Here is a 20,970-nt window from a genome sequence, read left to right on the forward strand (position 1 = left end):
TGACATATGAGGAGAGTCTGGATCAACTGGGCCTTTATACACTGGAGTTTAGAAGGATGAGAGGGGATCTCATAGAAACATATAAAATTCTGATGGGACTGGACAGGTTCGATGCGGGAAGAATGTTCCCGATGTTGGGGAAATCCAGAACCAGGGGACACAGTCTTAGGATAAGGAGCAGGCCATTTAGGACTGAGATGAGAAGAAACTTCTTCACTCAGAGTTGTTAACCTGTGGAATTCCCTACCGCAGAGAGTTGTTGATGCCAGTTCATTGGATATATTCAAGAGGGAGTTAGATATGGCCCTTATTGTCAAAGGGATCAAGGGGTATGGAGAGAAAGCAGGAAAGGGATATTGAAGGAATGATCAGCCATGATCTTATTGAATGGTGGTGCAGGCTCGAAGGGCCGAATGGCCTACACCTGCACTTATTTTCTATGTTTCTATGTTTCTATAACAACTGGCGACGAGTAATAGATAACGAACCATCACGCGAGAATGCAGAGAACTGTTGGTATCCTGGAGAAATTCTCAGAAGGTGACAATTGGGAAGCCTTCGTGGAGTGACTTGACCAATACTTTGTGGCCAATGAGCTGGAAGGGATGAGAACACTGCCAAATGAAAGGCGATCTTCCTCGCCGTCTGCGGGGCAACAACTTATGGCCTCATGCAAAATCTTCTTGCTCCGGTGAAACCAACAACCAAATCCTATGAAGAACTGCGTGCGCTGGTCCGGGAGTACCTAAATCCGAAGGAGAGCGTTCTGATGGTAAGGTATCGATTTTATACATGTCAACGGTCTGAAGGCCAGGAAGTTGCGAGCTACGGCGCTGAACTAAGGCGCCTTGCAGGACATTGCGAATTCGGTGGATTCCTGGAGCAAATGCTAAGAGACATTTTTGTGCTTGGCATTGGCCATGAGGTTATCCTTCGCAAACTATTGACTGTTGAAACACCGAAACTGAGCAAAGCCATAACGATAGCCCAGGCATTTATGTCCACCAGTGACAACACCAAACAAATTTTGCAGTATAAAGATACATCGGTAAGTACTGTACACAAAGTAATATCGTTTTCAGGCAGGAATGCATATGGCAGAACGTACACGCCTGCAGCTGCATGACCTCAGATGACTCAGAGTCCGCCATCAAGTGTGAATGCGAGGCAATTAACACCTTGTTGGCGTTGCAGAGGTGATCATCGAGCCCATCAATGCCGCTTCAAACACTATGCGTGCAAAGGCTGTGGAACAATGGGACACCTCCAGAGAATGTGCAGACGAGCTGCAAGCCACCACATTGCAGAGGAAGACCGATCCATGGCGGATCAAACTGAACTAGAGACTCGAACCGAGGAGGCAGAAGTGTATGGGGTACACACCTTCACCACAAAATGTCCACCGATCATGTTAAAAATTGGAATGAACGGAATTCCAGTATCCATGGAATTGGACACGGGTGCGAGTCAGTCTATCGTGAGCAAGAAAGCCTTCGAGAGGCTGTGGTGCAACAAGGCACAAAGGCCCGAGCTGAGCCCTATTCATACCAAGCTGAGAACTTACACTTAGGAGCTGATCCCTGTAATTGGCAGTGCAGCAGTAAAAGCCTCCTATGATGGAGCAGTGCACGAACTACCACTATGGATTGTACCAGGAGATGGCCCCACACTGTTCTGCAGAAGCTGGCTGGGAAAAATCCTCTGGAACTGGGACGACATCCGAGCATTTTCATCCTTCGACGACGCGTCATGTGCCCAGGTTTTGAGCAAGTTCCCATCGTTGTTTGAGCCAGGCATCGGAAATTTCTCTGGGGCGAAGGTGCAGATCCACTTGGTTCCTATCCACCACAAGGCACGTGCGGTGCCATACATGATGCAAGAGAAAGTGGAGATCGAGCTGGACAGGCTGCAACGAGAGGGCAACATCGCGCCGGTTGAGTTCAATGAGTGAACCAGTCCGACTGTTCCGGTTCTCAAGGGCGATGGCGCGGTCAGAATTTGTGGGGACTATAAAGTAACGATTAACCGTTTTTTGCTGCAGGATCAGTACCCGCTACCCAAGGCAAACGACCTATTTGCGACACTGGCAGCAGGGAAGACGTTCACCAAGTTGGACCTGACCTCGGCCTACATGACGCAGGAGCTGGCGGAATCTTCGAAAGGCCTCACCTGCATCAACACGCACAAAGGTCTGTTCATCTACAATAGATGCCCGTTTGGGATTCGATGGGCTATTTTTCAAAGGAACATGGAGAGTCTGCTAAAGTCGGTTCCACGCACGGTGGTTTTCCAGGACGACATTTTGATCACAGGTCGGGACACCATCGAACACTTGCAGAACCTGGAAGAGGTTCTAAGTCGGTTAGATTGTGTGGGACTCAGGTTGAAATGCTCGAAGTGTGTTTTCCTGGCGCCAGAGGTCGAGTTCTTAGGGAGAAGAATCGCGGCAGACGGCATCAGACCCACCAACGCCAAGATGGAGGCCATCAAGAACGCGCCGAGACCACAGAACATGACGGAGCTGTGGTCATTCCTGGGACTCCTCAATTATTTTGGTAATTTCCTACCCGGGTTAAGCACCTTGCTAGAACCTCTACATGTGTTGCTATGCAAGGGAGATGACTGGGTATGGGGGAAATCACAAGAGATTGCTTTTGAGAATGCCAGAAATCTGTTAAGTTCCAACAAACTGCTTGTTCTGTATGACCCATGTAAACGTTTAGTGCTAGCTTGCGATGCGTCTTCGTACGGGGTCAGGTGTGTGTTACAACAAGCAAACGAATCGGGAACATTGCAACCGGTCGCTTATGCGTTCAGGAGTTTGTCCAAGGCTGAAAGGGCCTACAGCATGATTGAAAAAGAAGCTCTGGCATGCGTTTACGGGGTGAAAAAAATGCACCAGTATCTGTTTGGGCTTAAGTTCGAGTTAGAAACTGACCATAAGCAGCTCATTTCGCTATTCTCAGAGAGCAAAGGTATTAATACCAATGCCTCTGCTCGCATCCAAAGATGGGCGCTCACGCTGTCTGCATATAACTATGTAATTCGCCACAGGCCAGGCACAGAGAGCTGCGCTGATGCTCTCAGTCGGCTACCATTGCCCACCACCGGGGTGGAAATGGCACAGCCTGCAGACTTGCTCTTGGTGATGGATGCATTTGAAAACGAAAAGTCACCTGTTACGGCCCGCCAGATCAGAACCTGGACCAGCCAGGATCCTTTACTGTCCCTTGTAAAAAACTGTGTCCTCCATGGGAGCTAGTCCAGCATCCCAGCGGAGATGCATGAAGCGATCAAGCCGTTCCAGCGGCGCAGAGATGAAATGTCCACACAGGCGGACTGTCTTTTGTGGGGTAAACGCGTGGCTTTGCCTAAGAAAGGCAGGAAAACGTTCATACGCGACCTACACAGTACCCACCCAGGCATAGTAATGATGAAAGCTATAGCCAGATCCCATGTGTGATGGCCCGGCATCGACTCAGATTTGGAGTCTTGCGTGCACCAATGCAACACTTGCTTGAAACTGAGCAATGCACCCAGGGAGGCACCACTAAGTTTGTGGTCATGGCCCTCCAAACCGTGGTCTCGGATCCACGTTGACTTCGCTTGCCCGTTTCTAGGCAAAATGTTTTTGGTTGTTGTGGATGCTTATTCAAAATGGACTGAGTGTGTAATAATGTCTGTAAACACGTCCACTGCCACCATCGAAAGCCTATGAGCCATGTTTGCCACGCACGGCCTGCCTGATGTCCTTGTCAGCGACAATGGGCCGTGCTTCACCAGCACTGAATTCAAGGAATTCATGACCCGCAATGAGATCAAGCACGTCACATCTGCCCCGTTCAAGCCCGCAGAAAGGGCAGTCCAAACCATCTTGCAAAGCTTGAAACGCTTGTCGGAAGGCTCCCTACAGACCCACCTGTCCTGAGTCCTGCTCAGCTACTGCACAAGACCCCACTCCCTCAGCGGGGTTCCTCCAGCCGAACTGCTCATGAAAAGGGCACTAAAACCAAGGCTCTCTCTAGTCCACCCTGATCTCCATGATCATGTCAAGGGCAGGCGATATCAACAAAGCATGTACGATGATCGCGCAAATTTGTCACGCGATATTAAAATCAATAACCCTGTATATGTACTCAACTATGGACATGGTCCCAAATGGCTTGCTGGCACTAGGTCGTAGGCAAAGAAGGGAGTAGGATGTTTGAGGTCAAACTTGCAAATGGACTAACTTGCAGAAAGCATTTGGATCAAATCAAACTGCGATTCACAGATAGCCATGAGCAACCTGAAGAGGACACCCCACCAACTTCGACCCTCCGATACACACACAAGTGGCAACCAACATCACGGTTGACCACGAAGCAGAACTCATCCCCAGCAGCTCAGCAAGGCCAGCTGCGCAGTAGCCCAGCGAAGGCCCAACCAACTCACCAGCATCTGTGTTTGTATCGAGATGATCGACTAGCGAGCGGAAAGCCCCAGATCATCTCAGCCTGTAAATAAGTGTACTATTGACTTTGGGGGGGAGGGAGGGAGTGGTGTTATGTATGCAGCACCTTGTAACCAGCATTCTACCGTCACCAAAGGGCGCATCTGTTGGAGTCCCAAGGGATCCCAGCATCCCTTGGGAGCACTGTATATAAGCAGGACTCCCATGCTGTGCCGGCACTCTGGAGTCAGAATAAAGAGACTAAGGTCACACTTACTCAAGTCTACAGTACTCAGTCACATTGCTTTATTTGAGACATAACAGAGAGTTCAGGAGGTCCGTGAGTCTGAAAATTTGTGAGAGTCCGAGAGTTCCGGAGGTCTGAGAGTTCGGGAGAGTCCAAGAGTGTCCGAGAGAGTCCAAGAGTTCGGGAGAGTCGAAGAGTTCGGGTGTTCGGGAGAGTCCGAGAGTTCGGGAGCGGCCCCGAACTCGATGAGTTCGGGAGATCAGGAGTCCGAGGAGCAGGAGGGCCGGAGGTAAGCGAGGAGTTCATTTCTGACGAGGATCTCATAGTCCTCGTCCGGGCAGGTAAGTGGTTGGCTGTTTGATTGGTAAGTATCTCTCTTTTTCTCTTTAATTAGATTTTAAATTAGATAAGTTGAATTAGAGGGATGGCAGGGCAGCTCATTCCTGTGAACTGCATATCCTGTGGCATCTGGGAAGTCCTGGATGCTTCGCACGGCCTAGACAACCATGTGTGTAGGAGGTGTCTTCAGCTTCAACTACTCGAGTTCCGCATTTCGGAGCTTGAACAGCGGCTGCAGTCAATATGGTGCATCCACGAGGCTGAGAGCTACGTGGATAGCATGTTTCTGGAGGTGGTCACCCCGCAGCTTAAAAGCATGCAGGTAGAAGGTAAGTAGGTGAACACCAGACGGAGGAAGAAAGCTAGGCAGGTAGTGCAGGAGTCCCCCCGTGAGTCCACCTCGCTTTCAAACCGATATTCTCTTCTGAGCACCGGTGAGGGCAATGGTGCCTCTGGGGAGTGCAGCCAGAGCCAAGTCCAAGGCACCACGGGTGGCTCAGCTGCACAGGGGGGAGGGACGAAGAATAAGAGAGCTGTAGTGGTAGGGGATTCAATAGTTAGGGGAACAGAGAGGCGTTTCTGCAGCCGTAGACGTGACTCCAGAATGGTATGGTGCCTCCCTGGTGCCAGGGTCAAGAATGTCAGAGAGCGGACGCAGGGCATTCTGAGGGGAGAGGGTAAACAGCTAGAGGTTATGGTCCATATCGGGACCAACGATGTAGGTAGAAAGAGGGATGAGGTCCTACAGGCAGAATTTAGGGAGCTAGGAAGAAAATTAAAGGGTAGGACCTCAAAGGTAGTAATCTCCAGGTTACTACCGGTGCCACGAGCTAATGAGTACAAGAATAGAAGGATATAGAGGATGAAAACGTGGCAGGAGAGTTGGTGTAGGAGGGAGGGCTTTAAATTCCTGAGGCATTGGGACTGCTTCTGGGGGAGATGCGCTCTGTACAAACCGGAATGGTTGCACCTCAACAGCGTCGAGAGCATTATTCTCGCGGGGAGTTTTGTTAGTGCTGTTGGGGAGAGTTTAAACTAGCTTGGCAGAGGGATGGGAACCTGAGAACAAATTTAATAGGGAAGGAAGTAAAGCTGAAATTGGATAGCAAGAATTTAGAAAGCGAATTTGTAAGACAGAGGAAGCAAGGGTTAGTAAGTAGTAACCCTTGAAAAAGATTAGTAACCCGGGATGAGGTCCTACAAGGCACATTTAGGGAGCTAGGAGCTAAATTAAAAAGTAGGACCTCAAAAGTAGTAATCTCAGGGTTGCTACCAGTGCTACGTTCTAGTCAGAGTAAGAATCGCAGCATAGCTCAGATGAATACATGGCTTGAGGACTGGTGCAGAAGGGAGGGATTCAAATTCCTAGGACATTGCAAACCGGTTCTGGGGGAGGTGGGACCAGTACAAACCGGACGGTCTGCACCTGGGCAGGACCGGAACCAATGTCCGAGGGGGAGTGTTTGCCAGCGCTGTTGGGGAGGAGTTAAACTAATGTGGCAGGGGGGTGGGAACCTATGCAGGGAGACAGAGGAAAGCAGAATGGGGGCAGAAGCAAAAGATAGCAAGAAGAAAAGTAAAAGTGGAGGGCAGAGAAACTCAAGGCAAAAAGCAAAAAGGGCCACATTACAGCAAAATTCTAAAGGGACAAAGGGTGTTAAAAAGACAAGCCTGAAGGCTCTGTGCCTCAATGCGAGGAGTATTCGCAATAAGGTGGACAAATTAACTGCGCAGATAGTAGTTAATGGATATGATGTAATTGGCATCACGGAGACATGGCTCCAGGGTGACCAAGGCTTGGAACTCAACATCCAGGGGTAGTCAACATTTAGGAAGGATAGACAGAAAGGAAAAGGAGGTGAGTTGGCACTGCTGGTTAAAGAGGAAATTAATGCAATAGTAAGGAAGGACATTAGCTTGGATGATGTGGAATCGATATGGGTGGAGCTACGGAATACCAAAGGGCAGAAAACGCTTGTGGGAGTTGTGTACAGACCACCAAACAGTAGTAGTGAGGTTGGGGACAGCATCAAACAAGAAATAAGGGATGCGTGCAATAAAGGTACAGCAGTTATTATGGGCGACTTTAATCTACATATTGATTGGGCTAACAAAACTGGTAGCAATGCGGTGGAGGAGGATTTCCTGGATTGTATTAGGGATGGTTTCTGAGATCAATATGTCGAGGAGCCAACTAGGGGGCTGGCCATCCTAAACTGGGTGATGTGTAATGAGAAAGGATTAATTAGCAATCTTGTTGTGCGAGGCCCCTTGGGGAAGAGTGACCATAATATGGTAGAATTCTTTATTAAGATGGAGAGTGACACAGTTAATTCAGAGACTAGGGTCCTGAACTTAAGGAAAGGTAACTTCGATGGTATGAGACGTGAATTGGCTAGAATAGACTGGCGAGTGATACTTAAAGGGTTGATGGTGGATAGGCAATGGCAAACATTTAAAGACCACATGGATGAACTTCGACAATTGTACATCCCTGTCTGGAGTAAAACTAAATGGACAAGGTGGCTCAACCGTGGCTAACAAGGGAAATTAAGGGTAGTGTTAAATCCAAGGAAGAGGCATATAAATTGGCCAGAAAAAGCAGCAAACCTGAGGACTGGGAGAATTTTATAATACAGCAGAGGAGGACAAAGAGTTTAATTAGGAGGGGGAAAATAGAGTATGAGAGGGAGCTTGCTGGGAACATAAAAACTGACTGCAGAAGCTTCTATAGATATGTGAAGAGAAAAAGATTAGTGAAGACAAACATAGGTACCTTGCAGTCAGATTCAGGTGAATTTATAATGGGGAACAAAGAAATGGCGGACCAGTTAAACAAATACTTTGGTTCTGTCTTCACGAAAGGAAGACACAAATAACCTTCCAGAAATACGAAGGGACCGAGGGTCTAGTGAGAAGGAGGAACTGAAGGATATCCTTATTAGGTGGGAAATTGTGTTAGGGAAATTGATGGGAATGAAGGCCAATAAATCCCCGGGGCCTGATAGTTTGCATCCCAGAGTACTTAAGGAAGTAGCACTAGAAATAGTGGATGCATTGGTGATAATTTTCCAACAGTCTATCGACTCTGGATCGGTTCCTATGGACTGGAGGGTAGCTAATGTAACACCACTTTTTAAGAAGGGAGGGAGAGAGAAGGCAGGTAATTATAGACCAGTTAGCCTGACATCAGTAGTGGGGAAAATGTTGGAATCAATTATTAAAGATGAAATAGCAGCACATTTGGAAAGCAGTGATGGGATCGGTCCAAGTCAGCATGGATTTAAGAAAGGGAAATCATGCTTGTCAAATCTTCTAGAATTTTTTGAGGATGTAACTGGTAGAGTGGACAAGGGAGAACCGGTGGATGTGGTGTATTTGGACTTTCAAAAGGCTTTTGACAAGGTCCCACGCAAGAGTTTGGTGTGCAAAATTAAAGCACATGGTATTAGGGGTAATGTACTGACGTGGATAGAGAACTGGTTGGCAGACAGGAAGCAGAGAGTCGGAATAAACGGGTCCTTTTCAGAATGGCAGGCAGTGACTAGTGGGGTGCCGCAGGGCTCAGTGCTGGGACCCCAGCTATTTACAATATACATTAATGATTTGGATGAGGGAATTGAGTGTAATATCTACAAGTTTGCAAATTACACTAAGCTGGGTGGCGGTGTGAGCTGTGAGGAGAATGCTAAAAGGCTGCAGGGTGATTTGGACAGGTTAGGTGAGTGGGCAAACGAGTGGCAGATGCAGTATAATATGGATAAATGTGAGGTTATCCACTTTGGTGGCAAAAACACAAAGGCAGAATATTATCTGAATGGCGGCAGATTAGGAAAAGGGGAGGTGCAACGAGACCTGGGTGTCATGGTACATCGGTCATTGAAAATTGGCATACAGGTACAGCAGGCGGTGAAGAAGGCAAATGGTATGTTGGCCTTCATTGCTAGGGGATTTGAGTATAGGAGCAGGGAGGTCTTACTGCAGTTGTACAGGGCCTTAGTGAGGCCTCACCTGGAATATTGTGTTCAGTTTTGGTGTCCTAATCTGAGGAAGGACGTTCTTGCTATTGAGGGAGTGCAGCGAAGATTCGCCAGACTGATTCCCGGGATGGCAGGACTGACATATGAGGAGAGACTGGATCGACTGGGCCTGTATTCATTGGAGTTTAGAAGGATGAGAGGGGATCTCATAGAAACATATAAAATTCTGACGGGACTGGACAGGTTAGATGCAGGAAGAATGTTCCCGATGTTGGGGAAGTCCAGATCCAGGGAAAAAATGTAAGGATAACGGGTAAGCCATTTAGGACTGAGATGAAGAGAAACTTCTACACTCACAGAGTTGTTAACCTGTGGAATTCCCTACCGCAGAGAGTTGTTGATGTCAGTTCATTGGATATATTCAAGAGGGAGTTAGATATGGCCCTACGGCTAAAGGGATCAAAGGGTATGGAAAGAAAACAGGAAAGGGGTACTGAGGTGAATGATCAGCCATGATCTTATTGAATGGTGGTGCAGGCTCGAAGGGCCGAATGGTCTACTCCTGCACCTATTTTCTATCTTTCTATGTAATCAAGGAGGTCTTCCTGTGCTAAATGGTATATACTTTAATGCAAGGAGTAAAGCAAATAAGACAGATGAGCTAAGAGTACAGGTAGACACTTGGGAGTATGACATTATAGCCATTACAGAGACATGGCTGAAAGAGGGGCAGGTTTGGCAGATCAATATTCCTGGTTACAGGATTTTTAGGCAAGACAGAGAGAGGGGGGTAAAATGGGAGGGGGGGATACCACAGTATTGATTAAAGAAAGTATTACAGCGGTGAGGAGGGATGATATGTTAGAGAGATCATCAAATAAGGCTATATGGGTTGAACTGAAAAATAAAAAAGGGGCGATCACACTGCTGGGCGTGTATTATAGACCCCCAAACAGTGGGAGGGAGATAGAGGAGCAAATATGTCGGCAAATTGCTGTGAAGTCCAAAAACTATAGGGCAGTAAAGTAGGGGAGTTTAACTATCCTAATATTGATTGGGACAAATATTGTGTGAAGGGTATAGAGGGCGCGGAATTCTTAAAATGCATTCAAGAGAACTTTATGTAACAAGCCCAATACGAGAGGAGGCGGTTTTCGATTTCGTTTTGGGGAATGAGGCGGGGCAGGTGGAAGGGGTATTAGTGGGAGAGTAATTGGGTGCCAGTGACCATAATTCAGTCAGATTCAAGTTAGTTATGGATAAGGACAATGATAGACCAGGAATAAAAGTCCCAATTGGGAAAAAGCTAACTTTGCTAAGTTGAGTGATTTGGCCACTGTGGACTGGAAACAGCTACTTGTGGGTAAATCAATGTCGGAACAGTGGGAGGCATTCAAGGAGGAGATCCGGGAGACTCAGGCCAAACATGTGCCCTTAAGCAAAAAGGGTGGTAATAAAATTCTAGAGCCCCCTGGATGTCTAGGGACTTACAGGGGAGGATAAAGAAAAAAAGGGAAGCTTATGTCATATACCGACGGCTAAATACTGTAGAATCTTTGTAGGAATATAGAAAGTTAGGAGGTAAAATTAAAAAAGATATTAGGAATGCTAAGAGAGAGCATAAAAAATTCTTGGCTAGTAAAATTAAGGAAAACCCAAAGATGTTCTTTAAATATATTAAGAGCAAGAGGATAACTAAAGAAAGGGTATGGCCTATTAGAGACCATGAGGGTAATCTTTGTGTGGAGGCAGAAGATGTTGGTATGGTTCTTAATGAATACTTTGCATCTGTTTTCACAAAGGAAAGGGGCAATGTAGATACTGCTTTAGAGGAGGAGTGTGAAATTTTGGATGAAATAAATATAGTGAGAAAGGAAGTATTAAGGGGTTTAGCAGCTTTGAAAGTAGATAATTTCCCAGGCCTGGATGAAATGCAACCCAGGCTGTTAAGTGAAGCAAAAGAGGAAATAGCAGAGGCCTTGACCATCATTTTCCAGTCCTCTTTTGGTTTGGGCATGGTGCTGGAGGATTGCTAATGTTTAAGAAGGGAGAAATGGATAGGCCGAGTAATTACAGGCCTGTCAGCCTAACCTCACTATGGGAAAGTTATTGGAAAAAATCCTGAAAGACAGGATAAATCTACATTTGGAACGGCAAGGATTAATCAGGGACAGTCAGCAATGATTTGTTAAAGGAAGATCGCGTTTGACTAACCTGATTGAATTTTTTGAGGCGGTAACCAGGAGGGTCGATGAGGGTAGTGCGTACGATGTAGTGTATATGGACTTTAGCAAAGCTTTTGATAAGGTCCCACATGGTAGATTGATCACGAAGGTTAAAGTCCATGGGATCCAGGGCAAAGTGCCAAGTTGGATCCAAAAATTGGTTTAGAGGTAGGCAGCAAAAGGTAATGGTTGATGGATGTTTTTGTGACGGAAGGATGTTTCCAGTGGGGTTCTGCAGGGCTCAGTACTGGGTCCCTTGCTTTTTGTGGTATACATCAATGATTAGATTTGAATATAGGGGGTATGATTGAGAAGTTTTCAGACGACACTAAAATTGGCTGTGTGGTTGATAATGAAAAGGACAGTCATGGACTGCAGGAGGATATCAATCTACTGGTCAGGTGGGCAGAGCAGTGGCAAATGGAATTTAATTCGGAGAATTGTGAGGTAATGCACTTTAGGAGGGCTAATAAGGAAAGGGTATACACATTAAACGGTAGGCCACTTAAAAGTGTAGATGAACAAAGGGACCTTGGAGTGCTTGTCCACAGATCCCTGAATGCAGCAGGCCAGGTGGATAAGGTGGTTAAGAAGGCATACGGAATGCTTCCCTTTATTGGTTGAGGCATAGAATATAAAAGCAGGGAAGTTATGCTTAAATTGTATAATACTTTGGTTAGAACACAGCTGGAGGACTGCGTGCAGTTCTGGCCACTGTATTATAGGAAGGACATGATTGCACTAGAGAGGGTGCAGAGGAAATTTACTGGATGCTGACTGGAATGGAGAATCTTAGCTATGAGAACAGGTTGGATAGGCTGGGTTTGTTCTCATTGGAACAGAGGAGGCTGAGGGGAGACCTCATTGAGGTGTACAAAATTTTGAGGGGCCTGGATATTGTGGATAGCAAGGGCCTATTTCCCTTGGTGGAGGGGTCAATTACGAGGCGGCATAATTTTAAAGTGGTTTGTGGAAGGTTTAGAGGGGATTTGAGAGGTGGCTTCTTCACGCAGAAGGTTGTGGGGGTCTGGAACTCACTGCCTGGAAGGGTGGTGGATGCAGAAACCCTCACCATATTTAAAAGGTGCCTGGATGTGTCATGTATGCTACATGGTTACTGCTTGTACTATTAACAAGGTATGCCACCAGAGGGCACTGCAGTGGGAGACTTGTAGGTTACCTGTACAGGTGTGCCATGCCTAGTATAAAAGGCAGGTCACCATGTGTGATGCTCACTCTGGAGTTACATTAAATGGACTAAGGTCACTACAGTTCAAGCACAACACATTGTCTCGTGGAGTCATTATTAGAGCATCTGAAGACATAACAATTGGCGACGAAATTACGGACCTTCATGTGAAAATGGCTAACTTTGGTATGTTGCAGCAGTTCGCCGATGGTGATGATTGGGACGTCTTTGTGGAGAGGCTCGACCATTTCTTCACAGCAAACAACCTGGTAGGCGACAATCCGGCCACACTGGCTGATAAGCGCAGAGCTATCCAGTTGTGGGCCCACCATCTATGGCCTCGTCAGGGACTTGCTGGCACTAGCGAAGACAACGACCAAAACGTACGAGGAGCTTGTAACGCTAATCCAAGAACAACTCAAGCCCAAAGACAGCATCCTCACAGCCAGACACTCGTTTTATACACACAAATGGCCCGAAAGCCAGGAGATCGCAGACCTCAGGAGGCTGGCGGCACCGTGTGATTTCGGCAACCACCTCACCGAAGCGCTGCGGGATATCTTTGACATCAGAATCGGCCATGAGGGCCTTCTTTATAAGCTACGATCTGTGGATAGCACAGTCACACTCCAGAAGGCCATCTCCGTGAGCCAAGCATTCATGACCTCGACCTGCGGCTCTAGGCAGATGACTCATCCTCAGGACTCAAACCCGGCAAGTACTGTGCACAGAATAGCACCTTTTAGAGGCTGGACTGTAGAACATGAATCTTCTCAGGGGAGCGAGAACAGGTCCCCGAGTCCCTTAACTCAGAGTCCGCCGAGGGGGGCTAATCGAGTAGCACCATGCTGGCGTTGCGGAGGGAATCACAGGGCTCACCAGTGCCGTTTTAAAGACTATGTATGTATAGGCTGCAGCACAAAGGGCCACCTCCAGCGAATGTGTAAAAGAAATATGACTCACTGTGTTCAGGAAGAGTCTGCAGATGGACATGAATCCAGCGCGGATTAAGAAACGATAGTCAGAGAGGCAGCTCAGCCTCACGATGAGGTATATGGCATGTTTACCTGCACCACCAAATGTTCTCTGTTGAGGATGGAAGTCGAGATAAATGGAAGTGGACACGGGGGCGAGCCAGTCAGTAATGAATCAAGAAGCCTTTGAGAGGTTATGGGACTATCAGGCTGAACGACCCAAGTTGATCCCGTTTCAGTCAAAGCTGCGCACCTACACCAATGAACTTATCCTGGTCATTGATAGTGCAGATGTAAACATAGAAACATAGAAAATAGGTGCAGGGGTAGGCCATCCAGCCCTTCGAGCCTGCACCACCATTCAATAAGGTCATGGCTGATCATTCCTTCAGTACCCCTTTCCTGCTTTCTCTCCATACCTCTCGATCCCTTTAGCCGCAAGGGCCATATCTAACTCCCTCTTGAATATATCCAATGAACTGGCATCAACAACTCTCTGCGGCAGGGAATTCCACAGGTTAACAACTCTCTGACTGAAGAAGTTTCTCCTCATCTCAGTCCTAAATGGCCTGCCCCTTATCCTAAGACTGTGTCCCCTGGTTCTGGACTTCCCCAACATCGGGAACATTCTTCCCGCATCTAACCTGTCCAGTCCCGTCAGAATCTTATATGCTTCTATGATATCCCCTCTCATCCTTCTAAACTCCAGTGTATAAAGGCCCAGTTGATCCAGTCTCTCCTCATATGTCAGTCCAGAAAACCCAAGGAATCAGTCTGGTGAACCTTCGCTGCACTCCCTCAATAGCAAGAACGTCCTTCCTCAGATTAGGAGACCAAAACTGAACACAATATTCCAGGTGGGGCCTCACCAAAGCCCTGTACAACTGCAGTAAGACTTCCCTGCTCCTATACTCAAATCCCCTTGCTATGAAGGCCAACATGCCATTGGCTTTCTTCACCGCCTGCTGTACCTGCATGCCAACCTTCAATGACTGATGAACCATGACACCCAGGTCTCGCTGCACCTCCCTTTTTCATAATCTGCCGCCATTCAGATAATATTCTGCCTTCGTGTTTTTGCCCCCAAAGTGGATAACCTCACATTTATCCACATTATACTGCATCTGCCATGTATTTGCCCACTCGCCTAACCTGTCCAAATCACCCTGCAGCCTCCTCACAGCTCACACCGCCACCCAGCTTAGTGTCATCTGCAAACTTGGAGCTATTACTCTCAATTCCATCATCTAAATCATTAATATATATTGTAAAGAGCTGGGGTCCCAGCACTGAGCCCTCCACTAGTCACTGCCTGCCATTCTGAAAAGGACCCGTTAACCCCGACTCTCTGCTTCCTGTCTGCCAACCAGTTCTCTATCCACGACAATACATTACCCTCAATACCATGTGCTTTGATTTTGCACACCAATCTCTTGTGTGGGACCTTGTCAAAAGCCTTTTGAAAGTCCAAATACACCACATCCACTGGTTCTCCTCTGTCCACCTCTACTAGTTACATCCTCAAAATATTCCAGAAGATTTGTCAAGCATGATTTCCCCTTCATAAATCCATGCTGACTTGGACCAATCCTATCACTGCTTTCCAAATATGCTGCTATTTCATCTTTAATAATTGATTCCAACATTTTCCCCACTACTGATGTCAGGCTAACCGGTCTATAATTACCCGTTTTCTCTCCTTTTTTAAAAAGTGGTGTTACATTAGCAACCCTCCAGTCCATAGGAACTGATCCAGAGTCGATAGATGTTGGAAAATGATCACCAATGCATTCACTATTTCTAGGGCCACTTCCTTAAGTACTCTGCGATGTAGACTTTCAGGTACTGGGGATTTATCGGCCTTCATTCCCGTCAATTTCCTGAACACAATTTCCTGCCTAATAAGGATATCCTTCAGTTCCTCCTCCTCACTAGACCTTCGGTCCCCTAGTACATCCGGAAGGTTATTTGTGTCTTCCTTTGTGAAGTCAGAACCAAAGTACTTGTTCAATTGGTCTGCCATTTCTTTGTTCCCCATTATAAATTCACCCGAATCTGACTGCATGGGCCCTACGTTTGTCTGTACTAATCTTTTTCTCTTCACATAGCTATAGAAGCTTTTGCAGTCATTTTTTATGTTTCCGGCAAGCTTCCTCTCGTACTCTATTTCCCCCCTCTTAATTAAACCCTTTGTCCACCCAGTCCTCCGGTTTGCTGCTTTTTCTGGCTAATTTGTATGCCTCTTCCTTGGATTTAACACTATCCTTAATTTCCCTTGTTAGCCACGGTTGAGCCACCTTCCCCTTTTTAGGTACTCAATGACGGCGCGGTGCACAAGTTACCCCTGTGGATTGTTGCAGGTGATGGACCAACGCTACTCGGAAGAAGGTGGATGGTGAAGATCCATTGGAGCTGGGAAGATTTCATCCCTCCCGAGATCGACGTCCCCATGCTGAGAGGCAAAGCAAACCCCCACTTGAGGTTGGACCCGGCACCAGAGAGCAGGCCAGCACAGCACCCGAGGCACAGACGCTCAGCACGATTGCGTGGAGATGATCCAACTGAGACGACCCGAACGCACCTTCCAGGCTCCAGTGGCATGAATCCGGAGGAAGAAAATCGGATCCAAAGGCGACTTCCCAGCTTAGGTGGCAGAACCCGGGGAGAAGAGGATCACAGCAGTCGACATCGTGGATGGAAGAAAGATGGCACCCAAACCACGAGGTAGGTGCTGAAGAAAAAGATGGCGGTGGCCGGACCATGAGGTGCAGCACTGATGGAGTAACACGTGGCGCCAAGCGAAGAAGAGAATTGGGGTAAAGATAGCAAGGCTCTCTTAAAGGAGGCCCACAACTCACCACACTTAAAGGGACAGTTCCACACTCTCAATCAATGTAACAGCAACTGTGAGTTAGATGTAAAATGTGTAATTGATGATCAGAGTTGTGTACATGCAATAAGCAAGGAAAAGTCGCGCAATTGCGATCGGAGCTACAAGTTATTTACCATAAGTAATGAAACATTGTGCAATGTAGGATTTCAACTGCATACAGTCAATGCAGCAGGCAAACATTCATCGGGAGCACACAGGTCCAACGAGCTACCCTGGGACCAGAGTGATGCACCATGGAGTGTGGCTACAAGCAGCTAATATATACAAGCTGCAGAGCAATCGATCTCAGGAGGGCAACGGCATCGGTATTGATACCTTGCCCCTGATCGGCTCCACCTCTCAGGCACCCGATGGCACCAACCGCCATGAGCTTGAAAGAGCAAACTGCGCTGAGGCGCAGCCCCCAGACCCTATCGCCACCAAGGCTACACCCGGGAACGAAGGGTCACCCGCAACGGTTCTCCCAAATGGGACTGGGACCAGCCAGGATCCCAAACCAAATAACGCCCAGGCAAGCGAGTCAGCAGTTCCCTGCGCACTGTTGGACGACTGCTCCTCAGGGAGCAGCAGCGACCCGGGGCGCAAGGAGTGGACAGGGAGGTCACAGGCATCTGTGAACCTGCCCGATGCTAGAAGCAACAGCAAAAGCCCCGAAAGCAGGCAACTTGAGCCAACTGGATTCCCACTGCCAGCACTGGGCACCGTGTCGCCATCAGACTACCTGGACACCATCCAGCAGTTCTGGCATTACTTTGTCCTCACGCACCGGTGCTGACCCCAGCACTGGCTCCAAGTATATTCCAAGTATGTACCTCACCATTCAAATGTACTTACCTCACCACAGTACCACAAATATAATACTGTAAATGCAAATTTTTTTTTGGACTTGAATGTATATGAATGTAATGAGCCAACGGCACAATCTGTATGTGGTGGTGGGGCCGGAGTGAATGGAGTGGTTGTGGATGCACAAACAGAAACCACCAGCAACTCTACTGCCAACGAAACACCACCTGCTCACCGAAGATGGAAACGACCCTCCAAGGGTCAACAGGATAGAGCTAAGCCCAAAGCACAGTTAATGCAAAGGCGATTTGCACTAAGGACTTGGGGGAGAGTGATGTCATGTATCCTACATGGTTACTGCTTGTACTATCAGGGCACTGCAGTGGGAGACTTGTAGGTTACCTATACAGGTGGGCCAGGCCTAGTATAAAAGGCAGGCCATCATGTGTTACCCTCACTCTGGAGTTACATTAAATGGACTAAGGTCACTACAGTTCAAGCACAACACATTGTCTCGTGGAGTCACTATTAGAGTATCTGAAGACATAACAGGATGGGCACTTGAAGTGCCGTAACTGCAGAGTTACAGACCTAGAGCTGGTAAATGGGATTAGACTGGATAAGCTCCTGTTGGCTGGTGCAGATATGGAGATAAGTACTGCAGGGAATCAAATACGACCAGGACTAGTTTCTCCCGGACTAGTTTCGATTGCCTGGATGAGTCGGAGAGGAATTTTCCCCAATTTTTTCCCCCAATTGGCCTGGATTTTTATCTGGTTTTTGCCTCTCCCAGGAGATCACATGGCTCTGGTTGGGATGGAGTGTAGAATGTTTCGGTGCAAAGGGTGTCACAGTTGTGTGGGGTGGACTGGTTGGGCTGGGTGCTCTTTATCTTTCCGCCATTGTTCATAGGTTTATATGTAACCTTCAGGGTTGCTGACTGAGGGCCGTGTGGCTCTTTGTCGGCCGGCGCAGACACGATGGGCTGAAGTGACCTCCTTCTGCGCTGTAGATTTCTATGTTTCTATATAACAAGCCCAGCTTCTCCAGTCTATCCACGTAACTGAAGTCCCTCATCCCTGGAACCATTCTTGTAAATATTTTCTGCACCCTTTCTAAAGCCTTCACATCCTTCCTAAAGTGTGGTGCCCAGTTAAAGTCGAACCAATGTTTTATAAAGGTTCATCATAACTTCCTTGCTTTTGTACTCTATGCCTCTATTTATAAAGCCCAGGAAATTGTATACTCTTTTAACCGCTTTCTCAATCTGTCCTGCCACCTTCAACCATTTATGCACATATACCCCCAGGTATATGTGCACCCACTTTAGAATTGTACCCTTTAGGTTATATTGCCTCTCCTTGTTCTTCCTACCAAAATATATCACTTTATTCTAAATATAAACCCCCAAACTGCTCGATGAGATTCCAGTCTGTAGCTCACTTCCGGGTATTGGTTACTTTATATAAACCCCCAAACCCCTCGATGGGATTCCAGCCTGTACCTCACTTCCAGGTATTGGTTATCTATATATAAGCCACCTGAACCCCTGATTGGGACAGAAAAAGATGGGGAGTTAGAGAGAAAGAAATACAGAGCAATAGAGCAAGACATCGTGGGCTGGACCTTCCGTTGCCTATAGCCTGAGTTAGCGGCCAGAAGGGGCGTTAATGAGAGCGTTGGAGCTTAGCGACCGGGCGCACAGCTTTTAGCGCCCTGATGGAAAATTCATTAGAGGCTCATCGGGGGTGCAAACCATTAGTGCCTAGCTGCTGACGATCATTCTGATCATGACGTATTCCTGGTGCAACACGCACACTTGCGCTCCAGTCAGTAGATTCGGTGCCTGCGTCTCATTGAGCGCCCGCCAATAACGACGTCTGGAAAAACAGTCGGTGCAGGCTTGCAGAGTCGTTCACTGGCATCTACTTAACGGGATGAGGAAGCGTTTCCCTGGGAGGTCACAGTCAGTGCAACGTTTACACACAGCATGGTGCATGAGCCTCCCAGTTTGCAGCGGCAGACAGACTTAACAGTACAAGTTGAAAACAAGTGAATTTGAAAACTTTAATAGGTGCATTACTATTGTTATGTATGTAAACTTGTATATACCTTGTACAGCCACCAGAGGGCTCATCTCCTGGAATCCCAAGGGATCCCACAATCCCTTGGGAGCACAGGTACTTAAGGAGGCCTCACAGGCTGGAGAGGCACTCTGGAGACCTGCAATAAAAGACTCAGGTCACACTTTACTTTGAGCTCACAGTATCCAGTCAGACTCTTAATTCATATATAACGACTGGCAACGAGATACAGATGACGAACCCAACGATGCAGAGAACAGTGGGCATCCTGGAGAAATTCTCGGAGGGAAATGATTGGAAAACCTTCGTGGAGCGACTCAACTAATACTTCGTGGCTAACGAGCTGGAAGGAGAAGCAAATGCTGCCAAACGAAGGGCGATTCTCCTCACCGTCTGTGGGGCACCAACGTATGGCCTCATGAAAAATCTGCTTGCTCCAGCGAAACCCATAGAGAAATCATACGATGATTTGTGCACACTGGTCATGGAGCATCTGAACCCGAAGGAAAGCGTTCTGATGGCGAGGTACCGGTTCTATACCTACAGAAGGTCTGAAGGCCAGGAAGTGGCAAGTTATGTCGCCGAGCCAAAACGCTTTGCAGGACATTACGAATTTGAAGGACATTTGGAGCACATGCTCCGAGATTTTTTCGTACTTGGCATTGGTCAACTTTTGACTGTAGAGTCCCAAACCTTGAGTAAGGCCATAGCAATAGACCAGGCGTTCATTGCCATCAATGACAATACTAAGCAAATCTCTCAGCACATGAGTGCTGTTACAAGTACTGTGAACCAAGTGATGTTGTTTTCAAATCGCAACGTACAGGGCAGGCCCCACTTACCTGCAGCTGCACGTCCGCAGATATCTCAGAGTCCACCATCAAGGGTGATGAATGCAAGGCCATTAACACCTTGTTGGCACTGCGGGAGTGATCATCGTTTCCATTCATGCTGCTTCAAAGGATACATTTGCAAGGGCTATGGAACAATGGGACACCTCCAACGTATGTACAGGCAAGCTGCAAACCCTGTTATCCTGCAAACTACCATGCAGGAGGCAGAGGTATATGGGGTGCACACATTTACCACAAAGTGTCCCCCAATAATGCTGAAAGTTGAATTAAATGGACTCCCGGTGTCAATGGAGCTGGACACGGGCGCGAGCCAGTCCATTATGAGCAAAAAGACTTTTGAAAAATTGTGGTGCAGCAAGGCCTCAAGGCCAGTCTTGACTCCCATTCGCACGAAACTGAGAACTTACACAAAGGAACTGATTCCCGTAATCGGCAGTGCTACTGTAAAGGTCTCCTACGATGGAGCGGTGCACAAGCTACCACTTTGGGTGGTACCGGGCAATGGTCCCACGCTGCTCGGCAGGAGCTGGCTGGGTAAGATACGCTGGAACTGGGACAACGTCCGAGCACTATCGCCCGCTGATGACACTTCGTCTGCCCAGGTCGTAAACAAATTTCCTTCGCTGTTCGAACCAGGCATCGGGAAACGGCAGCATGGGGAGGCCTACACAAGGCCCAAAAGGCACGGGAGCCAGCGGAACGTCGAGGAGGCGGAGCGGCAGTGTGGGGAGGCCTACATAAGGCTAGCTGGTGCAGCTGCAGCAGGGAGGCAAAAAAGTAGAAAGAAATCGAAAGGTGATGTCACAGCTAAGGGGGTAGGTGATTGGTGAGTAGTTTTTCTTTTTCTTTTCTTTAACCTTTTAGCATTTAGCCAAATTAAGTTAATCTAAGGGTTAAGTCATGGCAGGAGAGCTCGGGCACGTGTTATGCTCCTCCTGTGCTATGTGGGATGTCAGGGACGCTTCCA

The 20,970-nt window shown here is 47.6% G+C and overlaps 2 protein-coding genes across 4 annotated transcripts in view; one reads left to right on the top strand and one right to left on the bottom strand.

Moving 5' to 3' along the window:
• Window positions 1-20,970, bottom strand: part of glis2b (GLIS family zinc finger 2b) — a 364,253-nt gene that overhangs the window by 168,583 nt on the left and 174,700 nt on the right. The gene's annotated exons all lie outside the window — the stretch shown is intronic.
• The window catches only part of srl (sarcalumenin), a 153,664-nt gene continuing 137,797 nt past the window's right edge, over window positions 5,104-20,970 (top strand). The window contains exon 1 of the mRNA XM_070901739.1: window positions 5,104-5,347. Within this exon, the coding sequence (XP_070757840.1) occupies window positions 5,104-5,347 (244 nt within the window). The remainder of the gene's footprint in view (window positions 5,348-20,970) is intronic.

Source organism: Pristiophorus japonicus, chromosome 15, assembly GCF_044704955.1.
Source record: "Pristiophorus japonicus isolate sPriJap1 chromosome 15, sPriJap1.hap1, whole genome shotgun sequence".
NCBI lineage: Eukaryota > Metazoa > Chordata > Chondrichthyes > Pristiophoridae > Pristiophorus > Pristiophorus japonicus.